The 23498-nt window shown below is 40.8% G+C and overlaps 1 protein-coding gene across 1 annotated transcript in view; it reads right to left on the bottom strand.

Annotated features, from left to right (window-relative positions):
• Window positions 1-2906: 2906 nt before the first annotated feature.
• Window positions 2907-23498, bottom strand: part of KLHDC10 (kelch domain containing 10) — a gene marked incomplete at its 5' end in the record, with an annotated part of 47611 nt that continues 27019 nt past the window's right edge. Inside the window, 8 exons of the mRNA XM_005868970.2 lie at window positions 2907-3259; window positions 3868-4007; window positions 6277-6324; window positions 6856-6922; window positions 7977-8061; window positions 12425-12573; window positions 14674-14828; window positions 16822-17043. Coding sequence (XP_005869032.1) covers window positions 3050-3259; window positions 3868-4007; window positions 6277-6324; window positions 6856-6922; window positions 7977-8061; window positions 12425-12573; window positions 14674-14828; window positions 16822-17043 — 1076 coding nt within the window. The remainder of the gene's footprint in view (window positions 3260-3867; window positions 4008-6276; window positions 6325-6855; window positions 6923-7976; window positions 8062-12424; window positions 12574-14673; window positions 14829-16821; window positions 17044-23498) is intronic.

Below are 23498 nucleotides of genomic sequence, written 5' to 3'. Positions count from 1 at the left end.
ACTGGAGTAACAAAACACTGACTTGAAAATCCAGCTCTACCAAGAGTTGGCTTAAGCCAGCCGATCCCAACTCAAATTCTGGTTATAGTTTGACTCCAAAGTGATGAGCTGGCTTCCCCAAGGAAGTTGGCTACCTGCCTTATAGTCATGTCCTACATATAATCTGTACATATCCCTATGTGTTTCTTTATATTGCACTTAAACTTCAGGGCTGCAGTAAGATGGCAAGGGAGTACCTCAAAGAGGTGGAGAAGCAGCAGGCATAAACTTTCCTAAATCAAGTAAGTGTCAGGAATTCAGAGTTAAAGTTCAAGAATAACTTTAAAAGCTGGTTATAGATATACTAAAATGCCTGGTGGCCCTTTATATAAAATCCTAGTCATCTACATTTAAGTCATCATACACACAGTCTCATTTGGCATCCAGAACATGTGCATAAAGTGTAGTTTACAGCACTCAGAGTTGGTCATACTACATCATGTTCACTAGTGTTATATTAAAAGAAAACATTTTGGACCAAAGATATGTATTTGTATGAAAATGTCACACACAGGTCTTGGATGTCAGGCCTCCAAAGTCTACCTCAAAGACGACCGCCCTTAGGCGGCTTTTAAAAAAGAATGCCAGCAAGTGTGGACTGAGCCAGGCTTCCTTTCTAGCTCTCTGTGTAGAAGAACTAGAGACCTACTTATACCCCAAGAACCATGAAAGGAGAAGCACAGAGGCTGAGCACTCAGTCTTTGGTCCCTATGTAAATCCATGACAAAAATCTGTTCACCACCCTAGACTGCACGACTTGTTTAATCCTAGACATATTTCCCCCAACGATCCAGAGACGACACTGGAGTCATGCAGCAAAGCTTTGTTTTGAATTAATGGGGCTGCTCAGACTGACTTGCTCTGGAGAGAGCTCCTCATAGCAACAAGCCTAGCAGTGGATGGAAAGTTAATGCCAAACAGACTGGTCATGGCAAAATGAGGGTGGGGCCTCTAGAGGACTGGCTCCTTTTCCTGCCTCTCTCCACACCCCTCACTCTCTGCAAAAGGACCCAAACTCAGAGATGAATGGTTATTACAAGACCTTGCCAAACACAGGCTCCATAGACTCAACCCCACATGGATGGGATGTTATAATAAGGCCTGCAAGTTAGGAGTTCAAGTCTAGAGGCCACAATTTTCTCTTCCCTAGCACTGAACATTCAATGGTAACTTATAGGCCTAACTCAAAGGTGATTTTAAATCTACACATGAGCTAAAGATATCCCTTCTGGGATGAAGGAAAAAGAATAACTTTAAAAGTTAAGTGAAAAAGAGGCACTTAAAGGAAAATGTGTCCTAAATCTCTCATCCGAGTCTCCTATGGTGAGGCAACCAATGGGATGACCAGCACTGTGTGCCTTTAGCACCTTTCATACGCCCAAGGCCTTCCAAATGATGAACTACTCTAGCAGCGTGATGGCAGAGCAAGTGAAAATTTAAGTCATTTCTTTCCTAGAATTAAAAACACAAAACAAACCAGAACTAAAATTTTGCACCAAAAAGCGAATGATCCTGTTTCATTCCTTCCTCATGCTAGTTTTTTTGTTTGTTTAGAGAGAGTGGAAGGGGTGGGGTAGGAGAGAGAGAGAGAGAGAGAGAGAGAGAGAGAGAGAAAGAAAACATCTATGTATGAGAGACACATCGATTGGTTGCCTCCTGTACACGCCACAACCAGGGCCTGGGATTGAATCTGCAACTGAGGTACGTGCCCTTGACAAGGAATTGAACCCGAGACCTTTAGGTCCCGGGATGATACTCTAACCAGAGCTCCTCTTGTTAGTTTTTAAAATGATGCTTAGTTCTTCAGGAAAGATGACCTGTGGCTTTTTCCCCCAGGACCTTTTATCCATTTACCAGACAAGTACTCACAGCACTATGCACATTAAAGCAGATGGAGAAGGAGGCGATAAGCTAAGAGAAAAATCAAGGGCCAATTGGCTTTCTAGAGATAAACCTGTCACCTAAGAAAATGGCAGGTGCATGGCCCAGAGTTAGAGAAGCAGCAAGTTCTGAAAGGAAATGGGCACCGTGACAGTCGAAGCTCTCAGCCCAGAGCAGAAGCCCTCCCGGCCCTGCTCTCCTCTGGCCTCTCATGAGCTTACATTTATGTCCCACAGCATTTGTGCCACATATTTAGGGTCTACAATTCCCCATGAAGAAGAAGCCAAAGTGATACTTGAAGCATTAATAAGCACAGGAGAATTTCAAAACTGCTCAAACAAAGAACTTGGACCACCATTGTTTCTTGATTTGACGCATTCTTGGTGTCCTAATTTCTAAGAGCCACAACGAACAGCACCACTATGACACACATAAGTCTTCTGACAAGCCACCTCTAACGAGTGCTGGCACCACAGGATGAAAAAAGAAATCACTCATCAAGAGTTTGCTGAGCTGCTTAAATTCCCTCCAAAGTCAAAATTTAGGTTTGGGTATCTCTGCAGCAAGATGTATGCCACTGTGGCCATCAGAACCAGCTCTTCAGATTTATCTCTGAAAGCAGTAGGTTAAACACTAGCTTTACACACAATCTGCAAGTCTCTCAAGGTTAGCCTTCGTGTTCTATCCCCCAAACGTCTTGTTGCAGGATTTAAAATTTTTTAATTTTATTTTTGTTTTCATTGATGATGTTGCTTTAATTTATAGAGCATTGGCTGACGTGGTCATGTGTTCAAAACTTCTTTAAAAAATTCGTTATCTTATCTTGATTCATAACATTATTAAGGTACTTTCAGACTTTCCCTCAATGCCATCAAGGAAGAGGGAGTATGTGAGTGTGTGTGTATGTATTGGGGTGGGAGGGAGAAAAGCAAAGAAAGAAACACAAGGGAAAGTGAGATTCCATAAACTTAAAACCAAAACCAATGTACAGAAAGGCATCTGATGTATTTTCTGAATAAGGCCTTGATCAGGGTAACCAATCCTCTTCGTAGCACATTCTACACTGCCCATAAATAAAGGAGTCTCTTTAATTTAACATTTCCAGTATCAATGAACAGTCCAGAAATCCTCATTTCAAGCGCTCGATGAGTCCCTGTGTGAGTCCAAGGTGCAGAAGCTGTGTTCGGGAGAGGTTGGCTAGGTTAGGGAAGGCCGCAAGCAGCTTCTCCCATGCCAGTTCCAGCAAGCTAGGTACCACCAGCCAGATCTTAAACAACGAGCCAGTCCGTTTGTTTTCGTGGATGTTCACCACTCCTCCATGAATGTACATGCAACCAGCCTATGAACAAATGGCAGTCAAAGAGGATAAATTCAAATGGGAGAGAAACAGATACTAAGACTAAAGAAAAAAAAATTCAAAGTGGGCTGAATTGAGATGAGGTGAAACAAAAAATTTCTCACTGATCCCAGCATAGTGCAGTGATCGCGACTGGTTTAAATAATGAATGAGATCATAAGGGGAAAACTATAGATTGTTTTTTACTTCAACAACTTCAACAAACATTAAGGTTTCTCTCCATTGTGCCCAATACTGGAAATATAGAGATGAAAATCAAGGTTTTTGCGTTAAAAAAACTAGAAGAATTCTCAATAACCTGGCATCATGGGGTAAATCTATTCTGCCCTCCCAGGAAACCCCTCTGATAGCACTGTCAGGGCCTGAATGCTGCACGTAGCACTTCTTTTACATTTATGCTGCTCTCTTAAACTTGTATATGATGTTTTCTCCCCGCTTCTCAGAAGAAGCGCTAGCTTTGGAAGAATGTTTTAAAAACACATTCTTAATCCAGAATCTGCTGATATCAGAATCTTTTTTTCTTGCTAATATTCCTAAAAAGATTTCCTTATCGGCAACTATGTAAGGAAGATATGAAAATAAAAACTTACTGGTGTAACAGCTGCACAGTGAAAATAAACGGGCTCTGGCATGGTAGCTGGGAGCTTTACCCATTGAAAAGTCTGCAGATTCAATTTCCAGATATCTCCCAGGATCACTTCTCCATTATAGCCCCCACAGATAAACACATCTATCAGACAAAAAGAGAAAGCCAAGATCACACAAAGAAAAGGAGCCACAGCCCTAGCACACGGCTAGTTGACCTGGGACCAGTTCAGCAGATTTCCCCAAACCACAGAGGACTTCAGCTGGGTGGGCCTCCTCATGCTGCCGCCTTGTCCCTCGATGGACACTATGTTGGGATTTTGCTAGGACAAAGGAAGCAAACCTCTAAGGAGGCTTCATGTCTGGGTTCCGATACCTATGGGTGCCAGGCATAGAAAGAAGTAAAAAGGTCCAGGGCACAAACAGGAGTGTACATGCTCCATAGGAGAGATGGCAATGGGGCTCCAGGTGATCAATACCATGCCAGACTTAAGGCCAGGTTTGCCTTACAGAAATCTAGCCTGGGATGGTGTGGCTAAGTTGGTTGGGCGTTAGCCCATGCACCAGGAAGTTGCCAATTCGATTCCTAGTTAAGGGTGCATGCCCAGGTTGCAGACTTGATCCCCAGTAGGTCATGCAGGAGGCAGCCAATCGATATTCACATTGATGTTTCTCTCTTTCTCCCTCTCCCTTCCTTGCTCTCTAAAAATCTGTAAACTATTTTTTTATAATATATTTTTATTGATTTCAGAGAGGAAGGAAGAGGGAGAGAGAGATAGAAACATCCATGATAAGAGAGAATCATTCCTCCTGCAAGTCCCCCACTGGGGATCAAGCCCACAACCTGGGCATGTGCCCTTGACTGGAATCGAACCTGGGACCTTTCAGTTCGCAGGCCAACACTCTATCCACTGAGCAAAACTGGCTAGGGCATAAACTATTCTTTAAAGTAAATAAATAAAAGAGCAAAGCTTCTCAGCTAGAGGAACTACATCCCTCCACTGGACACCTCATGTAATCATGCAAGAAATCTGGTATCACACACTGGGTTCCCAGGGAAGAAAAAGAAATCTGGATTTCTTTAAAAGTGAAGCATTTTGATTTTTAAGTGTTAGTAATTCAAAAAAACTTTAATACACATATGAGTCAAATAAAACACATCTGCAGACCATCAGTTTGTAAACTTTCCTTTTAAATAACGTCCTGGAAAGAATCGACTTATCTGCACGTAGAGACAAATGCTCTTTATGTAGACATTAACCTGAGGAGAAACATTTGTTGGGCTGTTCTGATTGGGCGCACAAATGAGGCTCTTCCAAGTTTTCTTCAGCCCCAAGAGGACAGTCTGAAGACCCATTCGATGTGTATTTACATCAGAGGGAAAAAACCTTCCCAAAATCAAAGTTTTTCTTTGCGCTTGTTTTGTTTGTTTTTGGCTTTATGAATTCAGTTAGTTATAACTAATTAGACAACTTGTAACAAAGGCTATGTGAGCCTTCAAATTAAGAACTAAGGCTGAATTTCGTCTGTACGGTGCCTGGTCTCAAAGAATCAAAATAATAGCTGTCTTATTTCAAGTCTTGATTAAGTTGAAGCCAATACTTAAACAAACGATAAAATACACAGGAAACCATTTTGACTAGGATTCAAGAAAAGTACAGCTCCATTCATAGAGAGGCAAAGCTGAACAATGCCACTATCTGTAAATCTTATCCAAAAAGCAGAAGCATAATAAAAAGAACCTCTGTACGAGAGACAGCAGCATAATCCGGGGAAAACCCAAACTAAGCCGCTGAAAGGATACAGGCTATCAAATCAGTTTTATACAACTTCCTCCCAGAAACACATTTAAGGTGCTATATCAAACTATAAAATAAGCTGTAAATTAAAAGACAGAAAGGTTATCCAAAGAGGAGTCATTTATCACACTTAGATAAAGTAGCTGCAGCTGCTCTCTGAAGCCACACAATGCCTTTGTTGTAAAATGGCCCAGGAATAAGCTCCCAGTTCTGTTTGGCATCAGACAGAGAACAAAATAAACTTTACGATATAATACTCCAGAAGGAGTTATTACAGTTTTAATACAATGTTCACTGAGGTCTCTATTGTTCCCCACCATAACCACCGACATCTGCTGCGGTGGGGTGCTGAAAATCAGGGGGTACAATAAAAGCTTATTTATCACCAAGTCTTGAGTTCTCTGATAACTGAAGGAACCCAAACATACAAGTTGACTTTATAAAAACTGCTGAGAGAAGCATAACTTTATGAATTTCCTCTTAAGTTGAAACTATAAGAAACAGACTGTTCCCAGAGTTATGTGTCTTGTAAGGAGCTGCTATCATTAGGAAATAAGGCATTCTCCGTACATATAATTACAAAAATGGAACCAGAGAGTTATTTAGAACCCTTACCGTTTTTTATCTGAACACAACTGTGGCATCTTCGGGCTGCAGGGAAACCTGCCAGACACATAAGCACAGAAATTCCGTTGTTCACAGAGATAACACTGATACGACACAGTGACAGACATCCTACGAGCAACTCACCTAAAACAACCCCTTGGCTGCAGTCAACAAACACTGCCCAGCCCTTCCAGTCCTCCCTTATGGCACTAACACAAGCCATCGGAAGTCTCATAGAGCGGCACAATGTTAAGGTGCAGGAAAACAAACTGGGGTGGCAGAGGTCAGGTTACTAATGGGTTTCCCACGCCCTCTTACCCACAAACAGGTAGACAGATCTTGATTTAAGTATCTATTTCTTATCCCACCCATAATCCCTCACTTGCACAGAATTCGGCAATTCCCTTTAAAAGTCTCTGCTCAACTGCTGAAGAAGAATTGGGCTCAGGAATACAAGTAATTTCTAATAACAGTTCAACAGATATTTTACTTGTCATATAACTCAATGAAATTAATTTTTCCCTTCCAAAACAAGTAAAGTATAAAATACATTTGTTAAAGATAAACGGGTCAATACTATAAGTTTACCTATTTTTTCATGGGGTTTTGTTGCAATTTCCTCCCATGCATTTGTTTCAAGGTTGTATGCATGGATCTTGGAGAGAGAGAAAAAGAAGATACACACAGATAATGTTAGCTAGCCTGAAAACTGGATTTTAAACAACAGCCTGTACAAACATATATTCTTTTTTGAAAAGTCTTCTTTCCCTGTTTTTATCTGATTTATTGCTAATTCTAAGACAAAACATTAACAGTTAAAAATTAAGCACATAGATTATCTCAATATTTTTTAAAAAAAGAAAATAATGAAGAAAAAAATTAGAATTTTGCAACTTCCACATTTTCTACAATAACTATGTATGATTTTATAACAGAAAAAAGCAAGTGTTGCATATAAGCCTAACCAATGGACACAGACAACAGGGGGGTGAGGGCATGAGTGGGGGTTAGGGGGGCAAAAGGGGGATAAGGACACATATGTAATACCTTAATCAATAAAGAAATTAAAAAAAAATAAATATGCAAACTGCTTAGAAAAAAAAAAAAAAGAAGAAAAAGAATAAAGCAAATGTTGGTAAGAAAGCACCCGAATGCAGTTTTAACCAAACTGAGAAAAGATCATTAAGGTTCCAGACAGACCAGGAGCTCTGCATCCTACTTTAGATTTCCCCTGGATATGTGCATTTAGAAATGCCACAGGGATGGAAGAACTGAAAGCCCTTCAGAGCTCAGCTTTCTCAAGTTAGTGATGCATGGCCCTAAAAACGCCTGTTCTTTTTAGATACAGAGCACTGATGAGGATAAGGATGTGACATTCTGAGAATGCTGGTTCCAATTCCAATTAGTTGCTCCATTCAAGCTACTATTTCTTCCTTTTAGTCGTTTTCCTCATCCAGCGTGAGAGGATAATTTTCATGAAGTATATTCAATGTGCGATAATGCAGCTGTCAAATGGAGAGCATATTAGGGGCACGGAGCTCAACCTTGCATGATAAAGAGCATGCAACATAAAATAGATGTTAATGAAGAACCTTTTCAAAACTGAAGATATCTATAGTAACAGAATTATCTTACTTAGCATAGCACATGCCTCCCTCTATACTTCTCCCTCTTTTCTCTCTCTTTTTAAAAAAAAAATATGTATATACCTTGTTTAAGGAATAAGCTGTCCAGGAAGTACCACCTCCCAAGATGTAAATCCTCTGTCCATCATGTGCAATTTCATGTCTGTATCTGAAATACACAATAAAATACGTTTATAATTAAGTGAAAAATGATCTACCTAAGATGTAGCCACTAGGCTTCTTACTGGATTATTATGTATAACAATAAATTATTAGAAATAAGCTAAGTGTTTAATAATGTGAATTGGTTAAATAAATTATAGAATATACATAAAATAGATTAGTATGTAACCAGAAGATGTTGGCATACAGAATAATTAATATGTTGAGAAGTTGTTTTTATGTCACTAACAAAGGGGGGGGGGGGGGAGAGTTATATAAGAGCAGATAGGCTATAATTCCATTAAAAATTTATAGATAACTGCAGGCTCTCTCTGGAGCAGGCCCACGCCTTCCTTTCTTCCCTTTCCTGGCACCTTAACATTGTACCGCTCTGATGAGACTTCTAATGGCTTTGTGTTAGTGTGCAATAAGGAAGGACTGGAAGGGCTAGGCCAGTGGTTGGCAGACTGCGGCTCGCGAGCCACATGCGGCTCTTTGGCCCCTGAGTGTAGCCACAAAGTTTCAATCGCACTGTACGTGCATGCCCGCACGTGGTATTTGTGGAAGAGCCATTTATGAATTTGGGTGCTCCTGCATTGGGTGCATATATGTTTACCAGGGTTATATCTTCTTGTTGTATTGATCCCTTTAGTATTATGAAGTGGCCTTCCTTATCTCTGGTTATGGCCTTCACTTTGAGATGTATTTTGTCCGATATAAGTATTGCTACCCCAGCTTTTTTTTCATTTCCATTTGCCTGAAAGATATTTTTCCATCCCTTCACTTTCAGTCTGTGTGAGTCCCTTCTAATGAGGTGGGTCTCTTGTAGACAGCAAATGTATGGGTCATGTTTTTTTATCCATTCAGCCACTCGATGTCTTTTGATTGGACCATTTAGTCCATTTACGTTTAAAGTTATTATTGAAAGGTACTTGTTTGTAGCCATTTCTTTTTTTGTGTGGCTGTTTTCTTTCTGGGCTTTTTATTTCTTCTTTTTACACCAGTCCCTTTAGCATTTCTTGCATTGCTGGCTTGGTGGTGGTGAACTCCCTTAGCCTTTTTTTGTCTGTGAAGCTTCTTATTTCCCCTTCAATTTTGAATGATAGCCTTGCTGGATAGAGTATTCTTGGGTTCAGTCCTTTGCTTTGCATCACTTTGTAGATTTCTGTCCATTCTTTTCTGGCCTGATGTGTTTCTGTTGAGAAATCATTTGATAATCTAATGGGAGATCCCTTGTATGTAACTTTCCGTCTCTCTCTTGCAGCCTGTAAGATTCTCTCTTTGTCCTGAACATTTGCCATGGTAATTATGATGTGTCTTGGTGTGGGTCTTTTCGGATTCACCTTGTTTGGGACTCTCTGGGCTTGTGTGACTTTTTTCTTCCCCACCTCAGGGAAGTTTTCTGATATTATTTCTTCAAATAGGTTTTCTAAGTCTTGTTCCTCTTTCTGTTGTTCTGGCACCCCTATTATTCGTATGTTGTTTCGTTTCATGTTGTCCCATAGCTCCCTTAGGCTCTCCTCCTGTCTTTTAATTTTTTTCTCCAATTGCTGTTCAGTTTGGGTGTGTTTTGTTTCCCTGTCTTCTAATTCGCTAATTCGGTCCTCCGCTTCTCCTAGTCTACTGTTGAAACTTTCAATGGTGTTTTTTATTGCAGCTATATCACTCTTCATTTCTTCTTGGTTCTTACATAATTTATTGATTTTTTTCATCTGTTTCTTCTTGCTTCTTGCATAAGTTGTTGATTTTTTCCTCCATCCGGTTTATGCACTCTAGGACCCTTAATCTGAATTCTTTTTCTGTCATGTTGCATGCCTCTGTATCACTTAGCTGCTTTTCTGGCGAGGCCTCCTTTTCTTTCCTTTGGGGTTTTTTTTTGTCTACCCATGTTTGATCGTACCGCCATATCTAGATGTTGAGTCGTTCAGTGGCTGCTCCTTGGGTGGCAATGGCTCCTCGGGCTGCGGTTGCTCCTTGAGCGGTTGTGGTAGCAGCTGCTCCTCAGTTGGTAGTAGCTCCTCTGGTGGGTGCTGTTCACAGTTGTGGTGGCGCCTCTGGCTGGTGGGGGGAGGCTTCACACACAGCTGCTGTTCCTCAGACAGAGGGTGTGGTGATCAGGAGGCTGCTGTTCCTTGGATGGGGGCGGGCTACACAAGCAGCTGCTACTCCTTCGAATTGTTACTTTTAATCTCTTAATCGGCCTCAGGGCAAGGTGTTTTCCAATAGGGTGTGTCAACTGTCTATTCCCCCCAGGCAGGGCAGATGTCTATCCCCCCAGGCAAGGCAGATGTCTATGTGGCTGTGTGAGGGAATGACTGAGCCGAGGAGACTTGGGGTGTCTGCCTTCTGAGCTCTGTCCCCCGAGGCCCCAGTGCTGGCTTCTGCTCTCACAGCTCCAGTCCACTTCAGCCTCCCTCTGCCAGAGCACAAGGTGGGTGGCTCCACAGGGAATGTTTGTGTCTTGGCCCTTTAAGAGGGCGCCTGAACTTTCAGCTGCCACTCCCTGGCAGTCAGCACCCCACTGCTTTTCACAGCTTGATGTTATGTGGATACCTTCCTCAGTTAGGTGTTCTCTGCTGGGGAGCCCAGTTCCGGGATTAGATCCCAGAATTCTCAGTGGCACCTCCCCCCCCTCCACCACCGGCTGAGATATCTCTCGGGGACTTCAGTTCCCCTCCGTGGGTCACGTCTCTGCCCCTCCTACCAGTCTCTATGCCGGCTCCACCTTCGGTCCTTGGGTATCAGGGTTCTCTCCTGTGAGTTTTCCATTGATTATTCAGGAAGCCTTCTCGAATTTCAGTTGTAATTCCAGCTTGTTCCTGGGAGCATGACCATGCAGCATCCTCCTACTCTGCTGCCATTTTTAATCTCTCCTCTGACTTTTCAGTGAGCTAGCAGCAGCCCCGCCATGGCCCACTTCTTTCTTCTACCATTTCTGGAGAGCCAAAGCAGAGCACTGCCTAGGCATTCTCCTGTTGCTTCTTGTGCCCCAAGCCCTGTGTCCCCAGTTTTAATAAATGTACTCTCAAAATAAAAATAAATGATAGATACATAAATATGCAAGGAAAATGATTATAAGGTGACATCCAAAATATTCCAAAATATTAACCCTGGTTATCTCTCAGTTTAGATTTTGTTTTATATTTTCTTCATTTTGCTTATTCGTATCTTCTAGATTTTCTATACTCTTTTTGTGATAACTTTGCATAAGGAGGGAAGCTATTATAGAGATTTAAAAAGTGATCTGCCTACATTTAATTAGAAACTCTAGACCATGGGCTTTCAAACTAAAATACTTATTTAACAGATACAAAGATACCAGGAAAATTATGCTATAGAGAACTGTGAATATAATGTGAAATGCCTACCAGAACTTTTATCCAAGCAGCCTAGCTACAAGCTGAAACAATTTATAATATGTCCATAAAATAATTCAAAGAAGGCAACCATATTAAAATGCTTTGAAAACTTCATCTATTTCCTCCTTTCCAGGAAGGAAATAAATGCTGATAAAATAAATTACATAAAAATTATTCCATTTCCCAAGTCCTCTCATGGTAAGTTCTGTAAGTCAGCCTACTACTATACTAAAATAAAGATAAATTCTTCCTTAGCATCTATATACCATTTTGCTTAAAGACAACAAAGAGACCTTAGATTAAACAAAATAATTAAAAAATTATTTATTATACCCTTGCTTTTAAACTAGAGGGCAAAAGATCAAAGTTTTCCAGTGAGTTTAACTCTAAGAAGCAGAAACCACTATCAGGAAAGAAAAGTGAAAGATCTAGGGTCTACTAGAAGGCAACTAGAGTGAATCATGTGCTGTCTGAGTGTTTAACAGAGAACTTGAAGAACCCTCCACCCCCTCCCTCTCTCTCTCCCTTCTTCTCTCCCTCCATACCTCCCTTCCTCCTTCTCATCCATCCAATCAATTTTCATTGAGTACCACTATAGGCATGGCACTAAGCCCTATACTGGTGATACAGGTGTGAGCAAATGAGCCAAAGAATCAAAATATGCAAATTAAGATGGAAAATTTAAAAAATAACTAGAAAGTAATTGTTTTGCCTGTGATATGAAATTTAGTTACATTACTGCCATTGGTTTCTTCTTCAAAGTGTTACTATCTTCCTAATGCAGGAAAAGTGGAGTATAAGAGAAAATAACATGAAAAAAAATTCTAGAGCTCAGAGGGAAATATCACTCCCTTACCAGGAGATCCTTCTTTAATGATGAACTGGAATGTAACAACCAGTTAGCTATTTTAACCAGGCCAAAGGATTTTCTTCAAACCGTATTACTAATATGTGGAAAAAAGTCAAATCTTAAGAAGAAAGAATAAATGTGCTTTAATCTTAGAACCTTACCTCTCTTCTGGAAGATCACAGGATAGGTTGTTTGGTTTCAGTTGTGTCCACTCTCTGGTATTAAGATCTAATTTGTGCAGGTCTGTGCTGTAAATATAGCCAGTTGTCCCTCCAAAGACATAAAGGGAGCCATTGATGATAGCCATGGCCTGAAAAACAAGGAAAGGTGAAAAAGACTGACTCGTTAGCACTTGATTAAAGAATATAAACTTATTAAATACCCCCAAATCAGGTTTTATGAAATTCTCTTGTATTTTTAAAAAATATTTTTATTGATTTCAGAGAGAGGAAGGGAGAGGGAGAAAGAGACAGAAACATCAATGATGAGAAAGAATCATGGATTGGCTGCCTCCTGCATGCCCCCTACTAGGGATTGAGCCCAAAACCTAGGCATGTGCTCTGACCAGGAACCGAACCGTGACCTCCTGGTTCATAGTTTGACACTGAATCACTGAGCCTCACCAGCCGGGCCTCTTGTATTTTTTTAACCTTCTAAAACACAAGACCCTTAAAGATTTTAGAGAACACAGAGATTATTTTTATTTTTATTTTGAGAGAAAGAGGGGAAGGGAGAAGGTATGGATAAAAGAGGGAGAAACATCGATGTGAGAGCAAGACACTGATCAGCTGCCTCCCACATGCCTCCCAAAGTGGAGCCCAAAACCCAGGCATCGTGGGAATCAAACAGGCAACCTTTCAGTGCATGGGAGCCACACTAAGCTACACTAGTCAACTGAGCTGCACTGGCCAGGGCACAGAGATTATTTTTAGAAAGGTAAAGCTTACTCAACTGGAAAGCCAGTTCCACTTAGATTGGCAAGGGGGTCAGGTGATCATTAGGGCTTCTAGTCAACCAAAGAATTTATAGATCATGGACGTGAGCATTTTCATGAAAAACTGCTTCTCGCCCAGCCAGCATGGCTCAGTGGTTGAGTGTCAACCTATGGACCAGGAAGTCACAGTTCAATTCCCAGTCAGGGCACATGCCCTGGTTGCAGGCTTAATCCCAATGTGGGGCATGCAGGAGGCAGCCAATCAATGATTCTCTCTCATCAATGATGTTTCTATCTCTCTCTCCCTCTCCTTTCCTCTCTGAAATCAATAAAAACATATATTTTAAAAAGAAAAAGAAAACTGTTTCTCTTCCTAAGCAATTTGAAGAAAAATGCTCTCAAGCAGAAGGAGCAGAAATGAAAATAAGCCACCAGAATTCCTTAGGTAAGATCTACTAGCAGAGTTGACAGTCAGTCCCCAAAACTTGACGTTTTCCGCCAGACTCTTTCTTCTTCAAAGTAAGTTTGGCTATTTTTATTGTCATTTCTTAAGAGTTTAAATGCCTCCTGTTGTGAAATATAAAGTTATCCAGTATGTGCCTCTACACATAGCCAGAAGCTATTATCAGTACTGATGTCAGCCAGTCAAGTAAGAAACAAAGACTGATTATTTTAAGCTTAGCCATTACTCTCAAAGGGTCTCTGATGTATGGTGAGTTGCACCCTAACTTTTTGGACATATCGTTTCAAACCTAGGTTTGAAGCACTTGAACCTAACTGGAAACTAATCTCTACATAATGTGTTTTAGCTCAGATCTTAACTAAGTGCAGGGATCACATTCTCTGCTACTTAGGTCAAAAAACTCTTCAAAGAATCCTATCACTCTAAAGATGACAAGACCCAGACCATATGGAGCCCAATCTCTTGTTGGGGATGGGAGTGAAGGTGGGCTGGGGTCCTGACATTTAAGAAACTTCCATACAGGTCTACATCATAATCCTAAATTGGATTAGAAATAAAGGAGAGAAAGCAAGATACCAGATTTACAAATTACAATTTCACATCAGAACTGAAAAAACAAATATTAACTACAGTGAATTTACTCTCCACTTAAACAATTGGTAGTGCCCTGGCCATGTGGCTCAGTGGTTGGAGTGTTGGCCCGTGTACTGGGTTCCATTTCTGGTCAAGAGTACGTACCTGGGTTGCAGGTTTAATCCCCAGCCCTGGTCCCTGGTCAGGGTGCGTGCGGGAGGCAACCAATCAATGTGTCCCTCACATCGATGTTTCTCTCTTTCTCTCTCCCTTTCCCTCCCTTCCTTCCACTTGCTCTAAAAATTAATGGGAAAAATATCTGCGGGTGAGGATTAACAAAAACAAAAATTGATAGTAATATAAAGATTCTGACATTGTTTGTTCCCAGAACTAGAAAAATCCAAACAAATAATCCACCATGACCAGCCATAGATTGGTACCTGTCCATATATACGACTGGGTTTCTTCCCCCGACAGCTGAGTAAAGCCCATCTCTTATACTTCACATTACAGACATGGACATCATTTCCGTTGCTCTCACCAAACGGGATGCCTGTACCTCCAAACACTAACAGGTTGTTTCCATGCAGCACAACTGGGGAAGAAGCACAAATTCCGTTTATGTACTGGGTACCTAAAATGTATTCCCACACAAACTCAAAATATCTGAGAAACTCAAAAATGTCTGCTTAAATGCCCTCAGAAGATAGCTCAAACCACTGACATCTAACTACTACAGAGTTTTGCAAAAAAAGATCTAATTCATGCTATATGGAATATATCATACTAGAGGCCCGGTGCACGAAATTCATGCACAGGGAGGGGGTGTGTCCCTCAGCCCAGCCTGCACCCTCTCCAATCTGGGATCCCTCTCACAATCCAGGACTGCTGGCTCACAACCGCTCGCCTGCCTGCCTGCCTGCCAGCCTGATCACTCCCTAGCCACTCCCCTGCCAGCCTGATCGATGCCTAACTGCTCCCCTGCCAGCCTGATTGACACCTAACTGCTCCCCTGCTGGCCAGATTGCCCCTAACTGCCCTCCCCTTCCAGCCTGGTCACCCCCAACTACCCTCCCATGCTGGCCTGGTCACCCCTAACTTCCCTCCCTTGCCAGCCTGGTTGCCCCTAACTGCCCTCCCCTGCAGGCCTGGTCACTCCCAATTGCCCTCCCCTGCAGACCTGGTCCCCCCCAACTGCCCTCCCCTGCAGGCCTTGTCCCTCCCAATTGCCCTCCCTTGCAGGCCTGGCCGCTCCCAACTGCCCTCCCCTGCCAGCCTGGTCGCCCCCCAACTGCTTTGCCCTGCTGGCCTGGTTGCCCCTAACTGCCCTACCCTGCAGGCCTGGTCCCCCTAACTGCCCTCCCCTACTGGCCTGGTCCCCCCCAACTGCCCTCCCCTGCTGGTGTGATTGTCCACAACTGCCCTCCCCTGCAGGCCTTGTCCCTCCCAATTGCCCTCCCTTGCAGGCCTGGCCGCTCCCAACTGCCCTCCCCTGCCAGCCTGGTCGCCCCCCAACTGCTTTGCCCTGCTGGCCTGGTTGCCCCTAACTGCCCTACCCTGCAGGCCTGGTCCCCCTAACTGCCCTCCCCTACTGGCCTGGTCCCCCCCAACTGCCCTCCCCTGCTGGTGTGATTGTCCACAACTGCCCTCCCCTGCCAGCCATCTTGTGGTGGCCATCTTTGTCCACATGGGGTTGGCCATCTTGTGTGTTTGGAGTGATGGTCAATTTGCATATTACCTCTTTATTATATAGGATAACAATATTGAATGATATGAACTATAGTACACCACTACTGCTCAGGACAATGCAAGTGTACAAAGAAACAGAGGAAAATGAAGTATCATCTTTGTCCAGCAAAGACCAGTGGGACTCAGAATGAAAGGGTAAAAGAATCACTGTTTTTGCCAGGGGAATGATCTCTACATTTGATCACAGCTGGTAACTTTGGTGTTCTTCTCTGTATCTCTTCTATTCCTGCCAACACACACACACACACACACACAGTCACACATACCTTCTTTCCTTCTCTGATGGCAAATACAGTCACACATACCTTCTTTCCTTCTCTGATGGCAAATACTCTTTCAATAGAGTGTAAGAGTCAACAGCATGGGCTCTAGAGCCAGCAAAAAGCTAGGTTTAAATTCCTGTGTGACCCCAAGAAAGTTGCTTAATCTCTAAATTAAATCTTCACAATAACCCTGTGAGGTAGGAACTATTATCTTCTCCATTTTATAGATAATGAAACAAGTGGTAAGTGGTTTAAATCACTTGTTGAAGGTTTCCTAAAAAGAACCTTGCCAAATTAGCATTCAATCCCGGCAGTTGGCTCCAGGGCCTGTATTCTTAGCCACTACCCAGAGGGCCTCTCTCAGCCTCAGCTTCTTCCTTTGTACCATGGCAATATATCCAGTACCTGCAGTAGGGATGTTATGAAAATTAAATTGATACCATGTGTGAACTATTCATGAACAGGGTTTAATCATATTACAGTGTTACTATAAATTATTAACAAAGAACAAGTGACATTGAACAGGACCTCTCAGACAGTTCATGAAGTCAAAAGTTCAGAACTGCTTGCACTCACGTGACATAGATGCCAATTCCCGGGGCATGTACCCATCTGTGCCCATCTGGTGCCATACTCCTGTAGCAAAATGGTACCGCCAAAGCTCCCTGAAGAGAGGATAGTCTTCATTATCTGGCCCTCCTGATTCATCATAATCTGGGTTATAACCTCCAAATACATATAGATTGGTATTATCTGCCACACAACGATGTCCACTTCGTGCAGGTGGAGGTCTGTGGCCTAGGAGAGAGGAGGACAGTTTTCCACAGATGGCCCAGCAGATTAAAAGCATAAACAAAATTTGGTAACAATCTTTTTAGCTTTAGAAGGGATCAGGGAAGATTTATAAGATGGATGTACTTTTTATTTGCTTGGGTTATTTTATACATTCCCACACACTAAAGATTTTAGGGAGCTGGTCTCCACTTCTATTTCATATGACTACTTTCAGATTTTGATAACTGTAAAAAGATTTTTCCCAAGGGAGGCAAAATAGCATTATAAACTCAAGAAAATGGCTGATAACTTGAAATTTTCAAGAAAAGGAAGAGAAGGGGTTTAATAATCCAAAAGCTAAAAGGATAAATTGTCTTATTTCCTTAGAGGAGAAAAAAGCACAGGCCAACTAAATTTAACTGAAAATATTAGAAAGCTACATAAATATAATCACAAATGTGAATGAGTCATGTATAAATAAAAATACACACACATAAAACCTATTATTTTTCCACAATATATAATAATTCACTTAAAAAGAAAACTGGTTTTTCAATGAGTTACAGCAAAATGTAGAATTTAAATACTCCAGATATTCTGTCAGTTAACAAAAAATATCCTTATATTTAACTAAAAGAGCTCTTAATAAGAGCTCCACACTAGGAAAAGCTATTTCTACAATTATATTTGAAAGCTTTCTGAAGTTTCAATTATGTCAACCAGTTCACTAAAAATTATTTCGGGATTATTTTAGAGTAAAAAAAAAATCCCAAAACTTTACATTATTTCTATTATCCTTATAATTTTTATACCAGTCTACACAAACCCTTACATAGCTGCAGAACCAAATATGCTTAAATATATATATTGGATGGTAAGAAGCTACTACTGTATAGTTGACTGTTACACTAAAGACTTATCTACTTTCACATATTAGGAGTAAATACTAGTATGATGTTAATTAATATTTAGGACAATGCTGGATACCTAATAAGCATCTGTTATATAAATAAACATTTATTACCAACCTAAGACTTATATATTTATTTTTTAAATTATAATTCCACTTCCTAGGGTATGCTTTTAAACAAGAACTGAACAAAAATTGTACAGATCTAGAGAAACCAGAAAACAAACAAACCACAAAGTGTTGAACACTCAAATCCAAACTATCAGTCCTGAGTCTTTAATGGTTCCTTACTGCTCAACGTCCTCAACCAGCAATTTAGAGCCTTTCACGACCTAGTCTTGTCCTGAGCTCTTACATTCCTGCTTGTTTAAATTTGTCTCTCTGCTTGGGAAATTGAGTCCTTCCCTTAGACCTTGGCCTGGTCTGCCTACCCTTCAATGTCTAGTTGTGGAAATACCTCTAAGTACAGCCCATACACTCTTTCTCATCAAAAAACTAAACATACCGTAGGGCCCTTATAGTTCAGTACCCTAGTACTCAAATATTAGGGTATACAGGTACAATTAATAAGATTATTATACCATAATTATGTAAATACATTTAACATTAGGCAAACTATAATCGGAAAATTTACTCATGAGCTGTGATTTACTTCAGGTAAAGAACTCAATTTCTCTTTTTAGGAATCCTGAAACATAGAAAGTGTGGTGTGAAAGAAAGAGCAAGGGCTCCTACAAATGTCTAGATTTGAACCCAGGTTCTTTCTGTTACCTTGAGCAAGTCACTGACCCTCACTAACTCTCAGTGTCCTCATCACAGATGTATTATACCGGACTCTTTCATTCACAATTATGTCTTTGAGATTCATCCACGTTGCTGGGGGTAAAGGCCACCTGTTAATTTCCATTGCCAAATAATATTTCCTTGTATAAATATATGCCACAATTTATCCAGTCTATATTGTAGGAATGGACACTTGGGTTGTTTCAAATTAGTGGCTCTTAATGCTATAAACATTTTTTGTACATGTTTTCAGGTGCACGGGGGCCCACACTTGTTGGCTATAAATCTAAAAATGAAATTTCTGAGTCAGATGTATGAAAATCTTTACCTTTACTAGATAAGGCCAAACTTTTGTTTACAAAATACTTAGTATTGGTATTGTGGTTTTAATTTAGCAATTCCTGTGGGTTTGTAGACCTATCTCATTGTGGTTTTAATGTGCATTTCTCTCATTACAAATGAGGTTGAGCACCTTTTCATGTTTATTGGCCAATTGAATTGTTCCTTTTGGGAAGTGCCTGCTTAACCTTTTTATACATTCTTCTATTGAGATGTCTGTCTCTTTTTTTTACTGATTTGTACAAATTTGTATGTATGCTTGAGATACATTCACTTTTCACCCTATGTATTTCCATATTATTTGAATTTTAATAAGCACATACTATATACTTATAAATTTCAAAACAAAAATTTAAAAGATCTTTAGCAGTGTTACTTTATCCCTACCAACACTTTGTTTAAATCATCTGAAATGTTACAGAATGTTAGATACATACATACACACACACATATATTAGTATTATTTTTCTATATATTTAGAAATCTTTTCTCTTTTTTTTAAGTTTTTGTTGATTTCAGAGAGAGGGAGAAGGAGAGGGATAGAAACATCAATGATGAGAGAGAATCATTGACTGGCTGCCTCCTGCACTCCCCCTACTGGGAATCGAGCCCACAACCCAGTCATGTGCCCTGACTGGACTCCAACCATGACCTCCTGATTCATGGGTCCGACACTCAACCATTGAGCCACACTGGCCAGGCTAGAACTCTTTTCTTAACTTTTATACTAGGCTTCACAGTTCCTTAATTTAAATGCAACTCTAAGTTTTATTGTTTGTTCCTTTGCACAATACTGCTTCTTATATCCAAAACTTTCTCTTTCTTAGATTTTCCATTTTACCAGGAATACCTCTTCAAGTAATTTTCTCAAAAAGAGTGCATGTCATAAACTTTCAGAGTTCTTATTTATTTTGACCCCTATTTAAACATTAGTGAGTTTGGGTATAGTTCTGCCTTCAAAATAATTTCCCCTCAGAACACTAAAAGCAACCCCTAGCTGGTTGCTCAGTGGTTAGAGCGTCAGGCTGTGGACTTAAGGGTCACAGGTTCGATTCTGGTCAAGGGAACGTACCTCAGTTGCAGGCTCGATCCCCAGCCCGGTCAGGACATGTGCAGGTGGCAACCAATTGATGTATCTTTCTCACACTGATGTTTCTCTCTGTGTCTCTTCCCCTCCCTTCCACTCTCTCTAAAAATCAATGGAAAAATATCCTCGAGTGAGGATTAACAAAAAAAACAATAACACTGAAGGCAAACTAGTTTGCAGGTAAGAAATGCAACACCAGTCTGCTTCTTAGTCTTGAGTCTTTCTCTATAACCTGAACTTTATCTCTGGAATCATAAACAGTTCAGTAATGTATAGACAGATGCTTTTGTTTGTTGTTGTTGTCTTCCAGCTTGTTCCCTAGTGGGCCCTTTATACTTGAAAACTCAGAATCTTTATTCAACGTAGAAAAATACTCTTTATTTTCTCCCTTCCTCTGTCCTTCCTTTTGTAACGCTATGAATGGATACTGGATCACACAGAACGGTCCTCAAAGTATACTTTTCCTTATGTACTTCCTTTTTTTGTCTTCTTGCTTTATGGTCTGAATATTTCCTTTGCTTTATTTTCATAAAGGTTGGCCTTAAGCCTATATATTATTTAAGCCTCCAACTGCATATTTATTTCAGCAATCAAGTTTTCAATATAGAACTAATTCTTTAGTCATTCCTTTTTCTCCACGGTATTGGTTTATTTATGGATCCAATTACTCTTGACTGAGGAAACCTCCTATGATCAGAACTTCCTAAAGTTCCAATCTGCTTCATCATTACCTCTGCTTTCAACACGGCCAGCTATTTTATTTGTTCATCTTAGTCACCCTCTTTCAAGTCTCGTTTCCCTCAAATATCTGGTCATCTATTCATATTAATAAATGAAGGACTATATTGATTGACAATTGTAAGAGATATGGGTTTCCTCAATAGTTGTGTTACTGTCTCCAAAACTCCACAAAGAGAGAGAAGTAGGGGAAATAACTGTTTTAGAGACAGTCCCTTAATTATTTGCCCTAATATTTCATCTTTCTCAAACCTTCTCCTTCCTTCTACATTTGCTGACTCTAGGCTTAGAGTTTCAGAAAAGGGGCCCTACTAAGAAATTCTCCTGACTTCCAGCATGCACCAGGAGCACTCATTGAGGTTGCATTTTATTCTGTTCTCGTTTCTCAATCATTATAATTCCAACTACTTTCTATTACCCTGAAATTCCACCAATCTTCTGGTATAATAACAATAATAAGAACGATAGCAGCCAACATGAATTGGCTAAATGGAAAAACTCTCTTAGGTGTTCTTTGCTCATACTCTCTCTCTTGAGCCTCACAACAACTCTAGGAAGTAGATACTATTATCATTATCCTAATTATTTTTGTTGTTGTCAATCCTCACCCGAGGATATTTTTCCTCATTGATTTTTAGAGAAAGTAGGAGGGAGAAGAGAGAGAGAGAGAGAGAGAGAGAGAGAGAGAGAGAGAGAGATGGGAGCGACATATCAACTGGCTGTCTCCCACACTCACTCTGACAGGGGCTGGGGATCAAACCTGCAAACCAAGTACATGCCCTTGACCGGGAATTGAACCAGAGACCCTTCGGTGAGCAAGGTTGATCACACTGGCCAACACCATCCTAATTTACAGCTGAGGAAATTGAGCCCCCCAAAATAAGAAACTTGCCCAAAGTCACACAATAGGTAAATGGCAGAGCCTGGATTCAGACCTAGGAAACCTGACTTCAAAGTTTCCCTTTTCCATTTTTCAGTACAATTATGATTTCTTTTTCAAATGTCAGTTTTGTCATTTTCAGTAATAGCTGAAAAGCATGGAAAGGTAAATGGGTATGTTAGGTCCATCAAAGGAAACTCATTGTTTTCACTGTATCAGTATTGTTTTCACACCACACAATTTTAATTGGTAGAAATGTATTTTAGAGATGGCGCAAGATTGAGTGAAGGAATCTAGTGGTAGAAAACAAGCCATATGCATTAGTGTTCAATCAGTATCAACACAGGTATGTGGAGGATTCCCAAAATGAGAGACCTAGAAGTGGAAATTTCAAAAGCATAGATAAGGTTTTTTAAATCTAAGTAAACACTAAACAGCAGCATTTTCATATTCTCAGAAACTCATTTATTTACTGTCACCACCACCAAAGAGAAGTTGAAACGTACTACATTTTTAGTCCCATCCTATTCCCTGTCAGTGGCCTTACAAATAATACAATTCCACTCAAAAGCACTGTCCCTGCCCTTATAGAGCTTACAGTCTATGGCAGGCATAAACAAGTAAACAACTATAATTCAGTGTGATAAGTGCTATGATACAGGCGGGTACACAGGGTGCCATCAGAACAAAGAGATGGGCCTTCAAAGACGGTTTCCCAGGAAATAACTCATAGACTGAGTGTTCAATCTAAGAGTTAATCTCCCCAAACTACTATTACTGGTTTGGGGAGATTAAACTAAATTTGTCATCTTTCTCCTCAGTCTGCTCCTCCATCCATCTATATAACACCTTCTGACAAGCACAACGGTCCATACAGAAAGCTGGAAGCTTTCCTGACTTTTCCCTCCTCCTCTTCAATAAGTCTTCTCAACTAATTCCACTTCCTTAGATTTCAAATCAATTCCCTCCTCTCTATTCCTACTACGACTGCCTTACTTGTAGCTGCCATCATTTCTCACCTTAATAATTAATTATAATCACCTTGTCACTGGCCTTTCAATTAAATGTCTTCACTAATTGAAAAACAAACAGATCCTGAAAACTCCCATTGGGTGGTGCCCCACTTGACCTGGGCCCTCTCCAACTCCTCTCCACACTCTTTCCCACTAAGCTGGACTTCCTGCAGTTCTCTGAAAGACCATGCTGTTTTGCCTGATTGCCTTTACTCCAGCTGGTTGGTCCTGTGGTTTGAGATGTTCCAACACTCCCTGCCTAACACCCACTCAGCCTTTAAGTACATCTCTTCTGAAAAGTCATCCTAATGGCCACCCTCTCTTCATCCTCCCATGAGCTGGGCCGGGTACCTCTTCTGTATGCCCCATATCATACTACCTCATCAGGACACTTATCACAAAGAATTGCACTCAATTTATTCTGTAACTGTTTCTTTACCTGATTCTCTATTATCTAGATCACTGAGCTAGCACAGTGCCTGTTAGTTAGGAGGCAATCAAGAAATACTGAACAAATGAAAGAATGAACGAACGAACGAACGAACGAACGAACGAAGGTAGTTAAGTCTGTGAAAGCTGATGCGATAACTAAAGGAGATAATGGAGAGGACAGACGTTGAAGTAATACCCACCTTAGTGGGTAGGAAGAAAGAAGCTAGTGAAGGAAACAGAATGAACAATCAAAGAAGTAGGAAGAAAACATCTGGGATTGTACAGTAAACTAACCCA

Source organism: Myotis brandtii, unplaced genomic scaffold (assembly GCF_000412655.1).
Source record: "Myotis brandtii unplaced genomic scaffold, ASM41265v1 scaffold280, whole genome shotgun sequence".
Lineage (NCBI taxonomy): Eukaryota > Metazoa > Chordata > Mammalia > Chiroptera > Vespertilionidae > Myotis > Myotis brandtii.
Note: the sequence above shows the minus strand (reverse complement) of the source record. Positions and strands in the feature narration are given on the sequence as shown.